The 14,279-nt window shown below is 36.9% G+C and overlaps 1 protein-coding gene across 1 annotated transcript in view; it reads left to right on the plus strand.

Annotated features, from left to right (window-relative positions):
* ITGA2 (integrin subunit alpha 2) overlaps positions 1–14,279 on the plus strand; it is a gene marked incomplete at its 5' end in the record, with an annotated part of 81,642 nt that overhangs the window by 25,252 nt on the left and 42,111 nt on the right. The window contains 2 exons of the mRNA XM_084233211.1: positions 11,498–11,607; positions 11,862–11,953. Coding sequence (XP_084089337.1) covers positions 11,498–11,607; positions 11,862–11,953 — 202 coding nt within the window. The remainder of the gene's footprint in view (positions 1–11,497; positions 11,608–11,861; positions 11,954–14,279) is intronic.

Here is a 14,279-nt window from a genome sequence, read left to right on the forward strand (position 1 = left end):
CCAAGGACACCAGACATTGCTCAGTTCTGCCTTGACCTTCTTATGACACTCCTGAAAGATATAGAAAACACAGGACTGGCTGGTGGGATACAAAGTGGCATTCTCTTAGGGCAGGGCTGGTCCATTTAACTCTAGTGTAGAGCTTTCTGTAAGGCCAAGTATGAGCCCAGTAAGGCCTCCCTGTAACCACCTGCTGATATGACCCTATCCCACCACCCTCACAAAAGAGGACGAGAAAGGAGGGAAAAGAGGTACATGTCTGAACTTGAGACCTGAATCCACTTGTAAGTTTGTAGCAGGAAAAAAGAGAACCAAAGATGGCCTGACATACTTTGTCCCTCAGATGCAGAACCTTCACTGAGCTGGGTCTGTAAAACAAAGAAGCAGAAGAGGCCAAGTCATGGACATGGTCTTCTGTTCCACCACAATCTGGACCATATGTGAGATGCAGAAAGTACATAGAGTTTAAGGTGTGTGGAGGAGAGTCAGGTAGGAAGATGTATATGCAGAGTAGACAGCTATTTGTAAAGCCAGAGGTGTAACTAAGTGCCTGCCCACCCTTGTAGTAATACTGTTTGTGTTCATTTAGTGACGTGGGGCTACATTCACTTCATGTTAGAGAGCTTCCCTTCTCTGCCCAAGGCCTGTGCTGCCAGGAGGACAAGGCTCCCTCCTGACCTCTCTCACAAACGGGCCCTGCCAAGGTACAGTGGAGAGGGTTTTCCCGCTCCAGTGCTGGCACTGGCCACAATTAGAACAAGCAGCCTTCACAAACTCTGAGGCTCAAGGAAAATAATATGAAACTTGGAATTCAGATTTGCCTATTTGTTTTGACAATTGGCACTGTGCTCTCCTCCAGGCCTAATTTATGACAATCACACAGACAGGATGGAAGTAGCAGATGTGGGAAGGACTGTTTAAACATTAACTTTCCTTCTGATACTAATCAAGTTAACTCTGGGAACAGAAAGTGGTATTACCATGAATCCCTTTTATAAGCTGATTCTTTCTCCCCTTAGACTCTATGTGCAGACTCTCCTTTATTTGCTTTACTCCCTCACTGCTTCTGGGAAGCCTACCTTTTTGATTGGTTTGTTTCTCTCCTTACTCCAGCTTTCTTTATCATCTGTCTTGTTGAACCTGATCCCTATTCTGTCTCTCAGTCCTTTTTCTTACTTCTGATGACTTGCTTAAGACTTTAGTCTGCGTTTTTAAATCACCTTATAGGTACAACTTTAGCTGTTCCACATAGACCATGTTTCTCAGAATTTGCAGGAGTAGTTTACAGTGGTATTAATCAAATTTAAACCAAGTCATCTCAGCTCCTTACTAGTTTTACTTATACTTTGGTTACTGTGGACTTTTACTCTGGAAATAGTAGCAATATGACTTTGAGAATTCCTGAGCCTTTTTAACAGTCACCAGTAAATTGAATAATTTGTAAAGCAAGATTACCTCCCAAGCAGAGTGCCAGAGTGCCCTCTGTCTATAGGTCAAGTTGGGGTTTTTTTCTCCTTTCATTGTAGACAATGGGTTTCCCCACTTGGGAGCCTTCATCTTACACACAGGATATTCATGAAGGTGATGCAATCCTTATCACAAACAAAGCATTGAGATACTTTAAAATCATTTCCTGGAGACTTGTAGTGATATGCATTGTTTCTATTTGTCTACTTTGAAGACCCAAGGTCTCAAGAACAATCTGAGCTCATTACATGACTCAGAAACATAGACACTACAGTCACTGTGTGACAAGCGCTGTCTGGGAATTAGGGTATTTCCAGTTGTAGAAATGTATTTTCTTGTTCTAGTGAGAATTAGCACATGCTCATTTATTAACAAAGAGGAACAATCTAATGAACATGTATTATGACCAAAAGAATTCCATCTTGATATGAGTATATATTATAGTGTCACCTTTTAATTAAGAAAAATTATAATAAAGCTTTGTGTGTTATAAAGATATGTCTGTAAGAGAATTTAAATTAAAAGTAACAAACAGGTCTTCAATTCTATAGAACTCATCAAAGACTATATCCAATATAACTTTTGTAATGACAACAATGGCTATTTATTGAGTACTTTTTCTTTGCCAAATACATTAATACTCTAATTTCTCTATGAGTTTTATAAAACTATTGCTGCTTTTATAAGTGAGGCAAGTGAGACTTTAAAAGGTTAAGTGGTTTGACTTAGATCACAAAGCTAATAAGTCTAGGTAAAGGAGATGAAAACACTAATTTGAAAAGATACCTGCATCCCCTTGTTCATTCAGCATTGTTTACATCAGCCATGACTTGGAAGCTGAAGTGACCATCAGTAAGTGAATGGAAAAGGGAGTTGCAGTATATGTACCTAATGGAATATTATTCAGACACAAAAAAGAAAAATTTCATCATTTGCCACATCAATGAACAGCAACATCATAATGCTTAGTGAAATAAGTCAGATAATGACAGATACTGTATTATCTCATTTATCTGTGGAATCTAAAAACAAACCAACCACAGTGAAAAAAAAATAAATCAAACTCATAGATATGGAGAACAGATGGGTAGTTGTCAGAGAGAGAAGGGTAGGTTAAAGGTACAAATTTCCAGTTTTAAAACAAACTGATGGCTATAGTTAATAATGCTGTATATGTATTTTTTGAAATTTGCTATGAGAATCAATCTTAAAAGTTCTCATCACATGGAAGAAAATATGTATGTATGGTGATGGATGTAGATTTATTGTGGTGATCATTTTGCAGCATATACAGATATCAAACCATCATGTCATACATCTGAAACTAATATAATGCTATATGTCAATTATTCCTCCGGTTAAAAAAAAATAGGCATCGGGTAGACTAATGCAAAATAGAGATAGGATGTTCCAAATGGATGTAATTTGCTAAGTACTCAAGGGCAGTGGCAGTATAAAATTGACATAAATAATATAAAATCGACATAAATAATAATATAATTTTCATAATAATATAATTTATAAATAATATAATTTTTATATAAGTATTATAAAGAAAGATGCACTTCATTCAGTATTTTGAATTATAAGTTCTGTTATAGAACAGTGTTGCATGGGCAGGGACGATAATTACTATCTGTCTTTTCACTCGCTGGTAGATGGGTATTTGTCATGAGTTAAGAGCTGAGCATAGAACTTGAACTTTGGCTTACTCCCCTCCTCCCCCGCCCCTCTCCCCCCACTAACTGTAACTTAGGAAAGTCACACAGCCTCTCTGGAGCATAATGCGGGTGCCTCCTCAACCAAACAGGAATGTTTCACGCACCTTGTAAGGGAAAAAAAGTAAAGCACTTTAAAGATTAAACTACTATGCATATTTGAATTACTTTCATTAACAATACATAAAAAATTCAGACAGAGCAAGTCAGTATTTTTAATAACTAATTTTTCCCTACTTCACTCTACCACTTGCTCCTCAACTATTTCTCATCTGTCCTGGATTAGCTTCTATGCACATTGGATTAGCTTCAGTCCATTTCTTCTTCTTAGCCAAGAATGCTATTCTCCTCCCTTTTCCAAAGTAATCATGTCTTTGATCATAGTTCTTAAATAGTAGCCAAAGTCACTTTTTATGTCTCTTCCAAAGATAAAATTCTCTTGCCATTAGGTTGTCCTGGCAGTGTCACTTAACATGCTTACTTCATTTATTCATAGGGTTTGTTTTCATTTTCTCTAACTTGCTTAGGCCAATTTTTGAGTCTGTAAAGACATTAGAGGTCCGATATAGTCTTGCAGTATTATTTTAGTTCTGAAAAACTTATTAATATTTTTGTAAATAATTACTCTGTAATTACTCCATTACTCAATGCTATTAATACAGAAATGTAAAGTGGTTTGTTGCCTGTCAACAATGCCTTTCCCTTGGCATGCAGTGTGTCAGCATAATTAGGGAACTAAGTACCTTTTAGAATCCCACAGACCACCCAACTATTGGTTCACTTACATTTATCACATCATGGTTATTAAATTTTCCCCACTAAGTTAAAATAATCTTTATGGCTAGTGTTATATAACATATATAAATATCTAAATATTAAATAACCTTTGCTCTGACTTGCTTCTCCCTTCTGCCACTCTGGACACAAATTTGTGTAGACTTACATGCACATCGTCTTCTGTGACTTGCATGTGGGATAGATCTGCTGCTTCAGAATGTCTGGAGACCATCAGTGGTCTGATGCCTCCATGTTTCATCAGTTAGTTTGACCGCTTTAAGCTTTCTTCTGTGTTAACAACTCAATGTCTATTTCTGGAATAAAGTTCATTTACAAAGCCACGTGGGGCTTACACAAAACACACACACACACACACGCACTTTCCTAGTAGCCAAATGTTTGAAAATTTTCCTTCCGTCTAACTCGTGAACAGGGATCTGGGGAATAATACGTGGCACAGGTGAAAGCTGTTTAGTACCGTATACAATCCTAAGGAAAAATTCTAAGAAACTTAATATGATAGAAAGAATGGGGATTTGGAATGAAAGTACATAGATGCAGCTCTAGGCTCTGTTGCCAGTTGGACACTTAGAAGGGCCCTTTAAATGAAAACAAGAATAGTTTTAACACTTGCTTTCACTGGGCTTTTATGAGGATCAAAGGAGTCATACAAATAAAAAGTACTTTATAAACTATAAAGCAATTTACAAATGTTGCTTTTCCAATTTTTCTCATTGATAAAACAACCATCTGCCAAAGCACCTTGTTGAAAACTACTATGTGATGGGCTTTGATTGATAACAACGTGGTGGTCTCAAAATCATTCCTTTTCTACCAAGGCCCAAGAATATGGAACTTACATGGTCACAGGTTTTAAAAGAACTACTTTAGCTTTTGTTTTAACTTGAGGAACACTGCGTGTTGGATGAGTCAACATAACAATCAGTTTTTATTGATTCTTTGCTTCCAGTGCAAAAGCTAATTTCCAGGGTTTTTATGAGACAGAACAACAGGCTTAAGATGTTTTAGCAATAAAGAGTTTAGTGGATTCCACATCAGGGAATTGAAAGACCTTGAGGGTTTAGCAATCCCACTATTGGAGGAAGCGATCTGGCAGCCAAAGTGGGCTGAGGCAGCATAATGAGGCTTAGATACTAAAATTGCCTTTCAACATATGCCAAAAAAGTTTAACTATTAAATTTATAGTAGTGAGATTTCCCAACCAAGAACTAAAAATGAACTCTCTTTACCTGTCTTGCTCCTTCCCAGAAATACAAATTTTTCATGGTTGAATTTTTTCCATCTTAAACTCCTTTTACATTGCAAGCAGGGAGCATCATAAAGAACTCATTGGATCCTCCTGTTGCCAATGGTCTGGAACTAAACAGTGCAAAGAGCAATATTTATATATTTATATACTGTGGGTTTTGAAATTTCTCATGTTAATGTGGGTATTAATATATAGGAGCCTTCTAACCTCAAGGAAAATATCTCCTTGGTTGTCTGATAGACATTTCAAACTTAGAATACTTCATGCTGAACTCTCTTATCTCAAAGTCTTGCTCTACTAGTAGCATTCCCTGATCTGATGATGGCAACTCAGTTCCTTTTAGTTTCTCAGCCAAAAGCCTTGTAGTTATCCTTGATTATGCCCTCCTCCTCCTGTTCTTCCTCTCCCCTCTTGTATTAAACATCTAATTTCTCCAGAAAATACACCACTTCTTACCACTTTCCCTTCTGCTAGCCTTGTGGGATCTCCCCGTGACCTCTTGCTGGAGGATAGTGGCTATCTCCTAAGTGCTTCACCTGCTTCATCTTTGCACCAGTCCAATCAGTCTCTACAGAGCAGCCTTCAAAATCTGTCTAAAATATGTCAGATCGTGTCATCTCACTGTGCTCAAATCCCTCCATTGGCTTTCTCATTTCACTCAGAGGGAAAGCTGAGTTCTTACAATTTCATAAAATATCTATGTGATCTGGCCCCTTTACCAATCTAACCTCATCTCTTACCACATCCCCCAACATGCACTCCGGTTCACTCACAGAGCATCTTGTTCCCATGCTACAACTATTCCTCCACCCGAGTCTTGTTTTACTTCTTTACCTCCTTTGCTTAAAGTCATCTTCTCAATGAGGCCTTCCCTGACCACTCTAATAAAGATAGACCAGTCCACCACATTTTCTCCTATTCATACATATTTCCCCCAGGGTACCAGCCACAAGTATATGTTTAACTTATTAAATTTTTTTTAATCTATCTTCTCCCATTAGAATCTAAAAACTACCAGATGAGAAATTTTTCATTATTAATTTATTCACTAGTGTATGCCAGTGTGCGAATTGAGTCAGATGCATCATAGGTCAGACACATAATAGGTCTGGCCACCATGTTCAGCCTCATGGGATGTTTCCTGCACAAGTTTGAGGCTCACCATTCGTATGGGGATAACTCCAGAGTTCTGTGAGATGGCAGCTCCATAGATCTCAGTAAAATTTATTTAATCAAATAAAACTTGTTTTTCCTGACTATTTTTAAGTGCACCTCTGACAATAATCTCTAGAAAATTCCCTGGTATTTAAGGAACACTTGGAGAATTTAGAGACTCAGGCTCGAAAGGAAGCTATTTATAACAGTTTCTGAATTGTGGGTTTAAAACTACCTACACCACCGTAAATACTGTTTACTAACTAAACAAAGTATTTTGAATTCCACTGGAGGTGGGCAAATTGGCTATGTTTTGGGGCTCTACATAATCACTATTTTCCCACAAGATAATTGAATAGTAAAGTGTTATTTTAAGTAGCCTTGGAAGAGTTCCCAGTTTCACTGTAGGAAAAGAGAAGTTTATATCTTGGAATTTTGTTTTGTTTTGAGAATCAGCACACACGACTGTTCATGCAGCTCCTTTGTCTGATTGTGATTAAATTAAATCCATTACTTCAAAGAGGCTTTGCCATGTTTCAGCAGGGCTTACCCACTGCCTAGGCTATTCTCCACCTTTGTAACATTCTCTCCTGGCATGTTCCTTCCTGCTACAGTGGATTACGTAAATGTTTATAGATAAATATACCAGCCTCCCTCATTTTCCTGTCTGATTAATTTACGAATGTTACACTTCCCCTGCAGTGGCCGCTGGTGATGTTATAGCCTTTTGTTTATGAGGATGAGTTATTAGGATCCAGAATTTCACTGAAACTTTTAGGTACAAGTGAGGAGTGGAGTCTACTGGAAACATTATCAATAAAGAAGGTAGAAAATGGTGGCCTGTAGGCTATTACTAATATGGTACATGTTATTTAAAGAATGAGTCAAATGCAATGAGGACAGTCACCAAAGAGGTCTGATTTTCCACTGTTTTCCAGTCTTGTGGTTTATAATTTAATATGACTGACTGCTACCTGAGATTTAGATGTGTTACCTGAGAGAATGTTAAATACTTTCAATCTGGGCCTCCCTGTGGTGCAGGGGTTAACGTCTCAGCGCTATCAAGCTATCGCCAGCCACTGCAGCATGAGTTCGATCCCAGCCAGGGAGCTAACCCACATGGAGCGGCAGACCTCTTCTGTCTTGCCTACCGCTCCCCTTAGCAGTGTATTTCAGTAGATACGCCTGTTCTGTTCCGCACTTTGTCTGTGGTGAATACTCTCAACCCCCCCCCACCTCTAGCCTACACCCCACTTCTTCTATGCATAAATAAATAAAAACAAATCTTAAAAAAAACTTTCATATCTTTCTTGTTAAGTATACCATGCCCACCTTTCTCTTCATCCTGTCTGATGAATATTGGAGGGCCACAGCTTTCACAGTGAGTGTGGTGATGTCAAAATCCCACCCTATACTCTGAGATTATCAGATCCTGAATTCTTTAATGACCTGGAAGTAGCTGAGAGGGAGAAGTCCAGGAAATTCTTAGTTCATAGGAAACACTAAGTTTCATTTTGAGTCTCCTCCCTGAGAAAACAGGGAAACTGCTATTACTTATGATGAGAATCACTTAACTGTTGTTCTTCAGTGTATCTCTTAGACTGTGTTGAGGATGGATGAGAAATGTGAACAGCAAAAAATGATCCTAAGTACTGCATTTGGTCCAACCTGTATACACCATGGTCTAACTTGAGTTGTAAAAGGACAGACTAGCCCCACATTGAGGATGTGGTATTATAGCACGCCTTGACTGGTATCCCTTCATCTCTATCATTTTTTGCACCACACAGCCACATCCCTGTCACAATAGGTGTGACTGATATTCAGTTTCTGTTTCTAATCCTTGATGATTCTGGAACTCCACCCAATGTTCAGATAGTTTCCCCAATATGCACCCTATGTCAGTCCTTTTCAGCTAAGAAGAAGGAGAACCAACTACGGATGAAGAACTTGGGCTTTAGAATCATTCATTTATCCTTGACTCTTGCTAGGTGTGTGAAAATATGTAAATTGCTCGCCAATTTGTGTTTCAGTGGTTACATCTGTGAAATGGATTAAAATAACCTCAGACTTGTTTCATAACATTAAATTAGGTTGTTTGGAAAACTTCGTACACAATGCCAGCTATTTTAAGATGTGTCGTCATTAATAGGAATTGCCAGCGTACCAAGGGGTAAAGCTACACTTTGTAGTATAGTTTCTCTCTAGAAGGTTCTATTTTGTTTCCTATAGAGACCTCATAGTCAGCTTTGTTTAAAAGAAGTGTGATATGTAGATATGCAGGGACTGAATGTGAAATAGATGACATAACAGTAACAATATAATGCTTTCCTTTCAACGTGGTTTTTTTACCATCTCTTTTAACTTTAACTTGGACAAAAAGAAATGCTCCTCAATAAGAACAGAATTTAAAATATTTTACTTAACTCTTCCTCAACTAAGTGAGTTATTTTCAATAATGGTATAGAATACTATTTGCTTTCTCACTTGTTTCTTCATTTGTTGATTCAAGTAGTTTCTCATATTTATAGGTACAATTCCTAGACCTCATGGATGTTCACATTTCTCCTCTAGTGGGGATTTAATCAGCAGGCAGGCAGTTGTCAGGTAATGTGATAACAAGTAGGAGAAGAAATGCTCAGAGGCTGTGAAAGTACTCAGGAAAGCCAGCTTGCCCAGAGTAGGAAGGACTAGGGGACTTCTTTTTTTTTTTTTAAAGATTTATTTATTTATGCATACAAGAACTGGGGTTCAGGCCAGAGGTGCAGGGCAGAGGGGAGGTGAGAGGATTCACCAGAGACAGAGTAGGGAACAGAACAGGCAGATTGAAAAACACTGCTGAGGGGAGGAGCAGGTGAGACAGGAAAGGTCTGCTGCGCCATATGAGCAGCTCCCTGGCCAGCTGGAGATAAAACTCGTGCTGCAGAGGCTGCGGGTAGCTTCACAGTGCTGTGCTCAACCCCTTGCATCACCAGGGAGAACCCAGGAAGGACTAGGGGACTTCTTAGAGGAAATAGTGTCTAATAGGACACCCTAATGAGTAGAAGTTTGCTAGGCAGACAACATCATGTGTAAAGATCTAAAAGCTAGAGAAGCTGATTTGGTGGAAGAACTGATTTCAATAGGACTGAAATATAGAGAAAGATATATGGAAAGACACAGGTTTGGAAAAGCAAGCAAGAGCTAATTCATGTCTTTCTTATGTATTAAGCTATGTCCTACACACAAAATTCTAAGGTAATGCGATATAGTCTCACTATGGAATCCAGACCAGTGGCTTGTGCAAACAGAAAAATCTAGCAGCCGAAAATTTTTACAGTACATAGTCTGTATAAGAGTCCTAATTTTCTCTGAATTGTCCTGACTTTGAAGGACATCAGATATGTATAACAAATACTGCTACTGAATTCTTCTTGCCATTAATGGGAATATTGGTACTTACCAATATCCAACATTTAGACTTTATCTTTTTTTATTTTTTAAACATCCTTGTTTATGTTTAAAACACCCACCACCACACTTCACCATGCTCAAAACTTTAACCTATATGCTTAATATTGTTGCAATTCTGTCTATGAGCAATATTTTCATTGGTGAATTATCCACTCATAATTAGATGAAATTTTTCAACTCTAATCTTGATCTAAGTTAACTGACAATAATGTTCCACAAAACATGTTTGCAAATAATTGTGTAGGAGGAATAAGGGGAGTTTATTTCTGAACTAACAACTGTCCCTCAAAACAATCGTTCCACTATTGTTCATGTTGTCATCTCTGCTAAGAATGCTGACTACCATCTTCAACATTTGATGTCCATTTTTTCTTCCATTGATCATTTTAATGTTTGTTCCAGAGAGGAATTTATTCTTGCCTTTTAGTTAACTTATATTATTATTGTTTTACTTGTCATGGAGTTTAAAAAGTTTTAAGAGGCTTAGTAGACATGAGTGTTTCTTAATTTTTTTGTATCCACTGTAGCACTTAGCCTGGGGCTGTGTTATTTAGTCCATAATGATACAGTTTTGTAGAGGTGACTCACCAAGGAATTCAAGTTTCATATGTAAATAATCTAATTCTTCCCAAATTTGACAAGGAAACAATTACAAATATGCTTCCTCAGTAACTGGATGCTGCTGAGTTTCTAAAGCAGCATCTAACCTGCTATAGTTTCTAAAGATCTTACTGTTAATTGAACTCTTTCTGTCCATTCTTTTGTGGTAAAAATGTCAGGTTTGTGATTCTACACGGAAATACATGGTCTCTAGTGGGGGAAGCACCGTAGGAAGCAAAACTAATCAAGGAGAGGGCATGAGCACATATTTTTGATCTTTGCATCCTATATTCTCGCACTATACATGCTATCCATAAGTAAAGTTTAGTGTGTATTTGCTCTGTATCTTTGCTAAGGATCTCCACATCAATAAGCTTAAAGTCACTTAGATACTTCATCTGCTCCCTAAATAATTTAACATATGAAAATATTAAAGCACTCAAACAAAGTGCAAAACACTCAACAAATGTTAGTTTTTGCTTTTGATTTGAATATTGTTTCACTCTTAAGAGCTATACAGACCAATATGGCAACCACTAGCCACACAGGGCTACTGATCCCTTGAAGTGTTACTTGTCCTTATCGATATGTGCTCTAAATATTAAAGTACACACTGAATTGCAAAGACTTGATATGAAAAAAGAATGTCAAACAGCTCATTAGTATTTTTTATATTGATTGCGTAGTGGAGTGAATATACTGAGTTAAATAAAATATTTAAGTTAATTTTATCTTTTGCTATTATTGTATTAATGTGGCAATGGAAAATTTAAAATTACATATATGGCTTATACTTGTGGCTTGCATTATATTTCTATTTGAAAGAACTATTTAGAGAAACTTGCCCTGCATTGTGGTAAGAAAGCTGTATTGAAAATATCAGGGTTCATGAGCAGCTAAGAGGAAAGGAAAAACATCAAGTTATAGACACATATCAATAGATCACATTTTAAAAATTGAAATTGAATGTGATTTTTTTCACTGTTTTGTGTTCCATTTTATCATTAAGAAACTACAGCTTGTCTTTTAAATCTAATGAAGAATATCCTATTTCTAGGTTACTGGTTGGTTCACCTTGGAGTGGCTTTCCTGAGAACCGAATGGGAGATGTGTATAGATGTCCCATTCACCTATCCCCTGGTACATGTGAAAAACTGAATTTAGAAAGTAAGTTGCAATTAGCTGTGTGACTCTCCAGATCACACCCCTAATATCTTACATTCTGCAGCCTCACACATTTAAATGAGCTGCTAGGTGGGTCAATGAAAGCATCTCATTTTCCTATACTTGATTATATAACACAAACACCTATATATATCACGCTAAGTCAATGAGACATATAAACACAAGTGTGTGTGATTTAATAATTTTTAATAAATGGTAAAGGTGAGTCACATTTCAAATCTTTTTCTCTTTGAAAGCTTCCACGAGCATTCCCAACGTTACTGAGATGAAAACCAACATGAGCCTTGGCTTAACACTCACAAGGAACGTGGGGACCGGAGGATTTCTTGTGAGTGTTTGCTTTCAAACCCTCATTCCTCTCAAGTATGGAGTCAATGTCTTCTCACTGTTTCTCTGATCAAATCAGATGTTGAAATTGAAATGCTAGTGTTTGCTTTGGGATAAATCATGTGATGTGAATATCCAACATGAAATTACAGTCTGTTATTTGTATAGATTTCTTAAGACTTTCAGCAAAACAATTCCCACCGAATGTTCTGGGAAAGAGGGAGCAAAGGAAATACTAATTTTTTGCCTTTGGAAAGTGTTTTTAGTAATTGTTCATAACAGCAGAATTAGAGGTCTCTTTTCTCCTTCCTATAGAAAAATTTAAGATAAATACAGTTAAATCAAAGCTAAAAAGTATTTCTGCTTTTAATCATTTCCTAAAACCTTTGACTAATGTGATATTTTTTAAGGCATAGCTTGATCTCTCATCTTATTTAATGTTAGTGTTTACTCATTTAGCTTCTAGAATGCTGTGAAAAGATATCAAAAAATCAGTGTAATATAATGCCTTATCCCACAAGTGGTCTGGGGACAATTAATTGGTTAATAACTTGCATTTCCAAATACACGTTCAAGTAACTAAAGAGCTAATATAAGTATCTAGAACAAAATGGAAATTTTCTGAAAGAGGGAAGAATTTCTGATTTTAGAATTAACAGAAGAAATAATATAGAAAGTTGTTGGGGGGAAAATAAACTCTAAATAATGAAATCCATTGCAAACCAAAACCCAAAAATTTAAAGGTAAACAAAAAACCTAGTCTTATTTGACACTTCCAACACCGATTTAGGTGTACTCTATAGTTGTATAACCCTGTTAAAATCATTTTATAAAGCATAATTCAACTTTAATTATATCCATACAACTGACATGGTACCTTAAAAGACTATTAGTGGATTATTCTGTTGTCTTACGGGATTCTAAAATGTCATCAATTTTGAAAATATAATTTTGTTTTTACTAACAGTTACTGGTATTCAGATAGACTTTGATACCACTAAGAAAATCAGGCACTACTTGTATATGTTATATCAGTGCATAAATGAATATTACAATGAATCTTAATGGGTTTTGATATTCTAAAGTTTTTATTATAAGGTTGCTTTCATCTTTTTTTGTTTGCTTCTTTGTTTTTAAAGTTGAATAAACTCAAGAAGAGGACCACACTAAGATATAGGGACTATAGAATGTGCCTCATACATTTATTTATTTTTTTAAGTATTTTTATTTTTTTAATAGAGACATGTTTTATTTATTTATTTGTTTGTTTGTTTTGTTTATACATGCACTGGGTACAGTCAGAGGCGCGGGAGGGTGAGAGAATTCACCAGAGCCAGAGCGGGGAGCAGAGCAGACAGAAGGACCGAAGTACACTGCTGAAGGGAGCAGCGGGCGGCAGGAGAGGTCTGCGCGCCATGTGGGACCCTCCTCCGGTGGCTGGGGAGCAGCCGGGGATCGAACCAGTGCCGTAGAGGCTGAGGGCAGCTTCGCAACCCAGCGCTCAACCGCTGTGCCACCGGGGAGGCTCATCCTCATAAATTTTTAATCTACCACTTAAGATAAAATAAAATCGCAAGAGAACTGCAGAGGTTAATTTAACAATGTAGCAAAGAGAGGAAGAAAGAAGGGAAAATGAGAAATAGGGAAAGAGAAAGAGAAGAAAGCAAAAAGCAAAAAGTCAAAGTTTGCTCTATATACCCCAAAGGTCAAAATTTTAAGACACTCTTAAGTATTATGTGGAAAAGACTGACAATCATCACATTTTTTTAAACTTCTTCAGTTCTGGGCTTTAAAGCAGGAATGTATTTCTGGCATTAACAATTGGCATATTCTAATTTCAGCTTCTTAATATTGTTTTCCATTGCTTTTAAAGCAAAAAAAAAAAAAAAAACTTAAATAGTTCATGAGTTATTATTTTTCAAGGTGACCAAAAAAATAGCCTCACCATAGATATAGGAATAGTTAGTATCTGTTGTTTGGTAAACTAACCCAAAGTGTATCAATCATGATTTTCTCCCAACTAACTGGTGGCATATGAACAAGCTTTACAGAAGCAAAAACTATGGCCTGTTCATTGAGCATGATATATGACTGCAGCTGCTGTTCCTTTGAGCTGGGTCAAGTATAAATTCCTTTTCATTCTTACAGTTGCTTTTTTTGGCAAGTCCATGCTTTTCTGTTCAGTTTTAATAATGGATCCACAGCTTTACATAATTTCCTACTTTGTAGATGTGTTTTAAGAACTTGACTAGATTTTTCTTTCCCTTTATTCTCCTTTTACATCTTGTGTTTTTAATATTATTTAATCTAATGGCTCCTGCATGATT

This window comes from Talpa europaea (genome assembly GCF_964194135.1).
Source record: "Talpa europaea genome assembly, chromosome: 5".
NCBI lineage: Eukaryota > Metazoa > Chordata > Mammalia > Eulipotyphla > Talpidae > Talpa > Talpa europaea.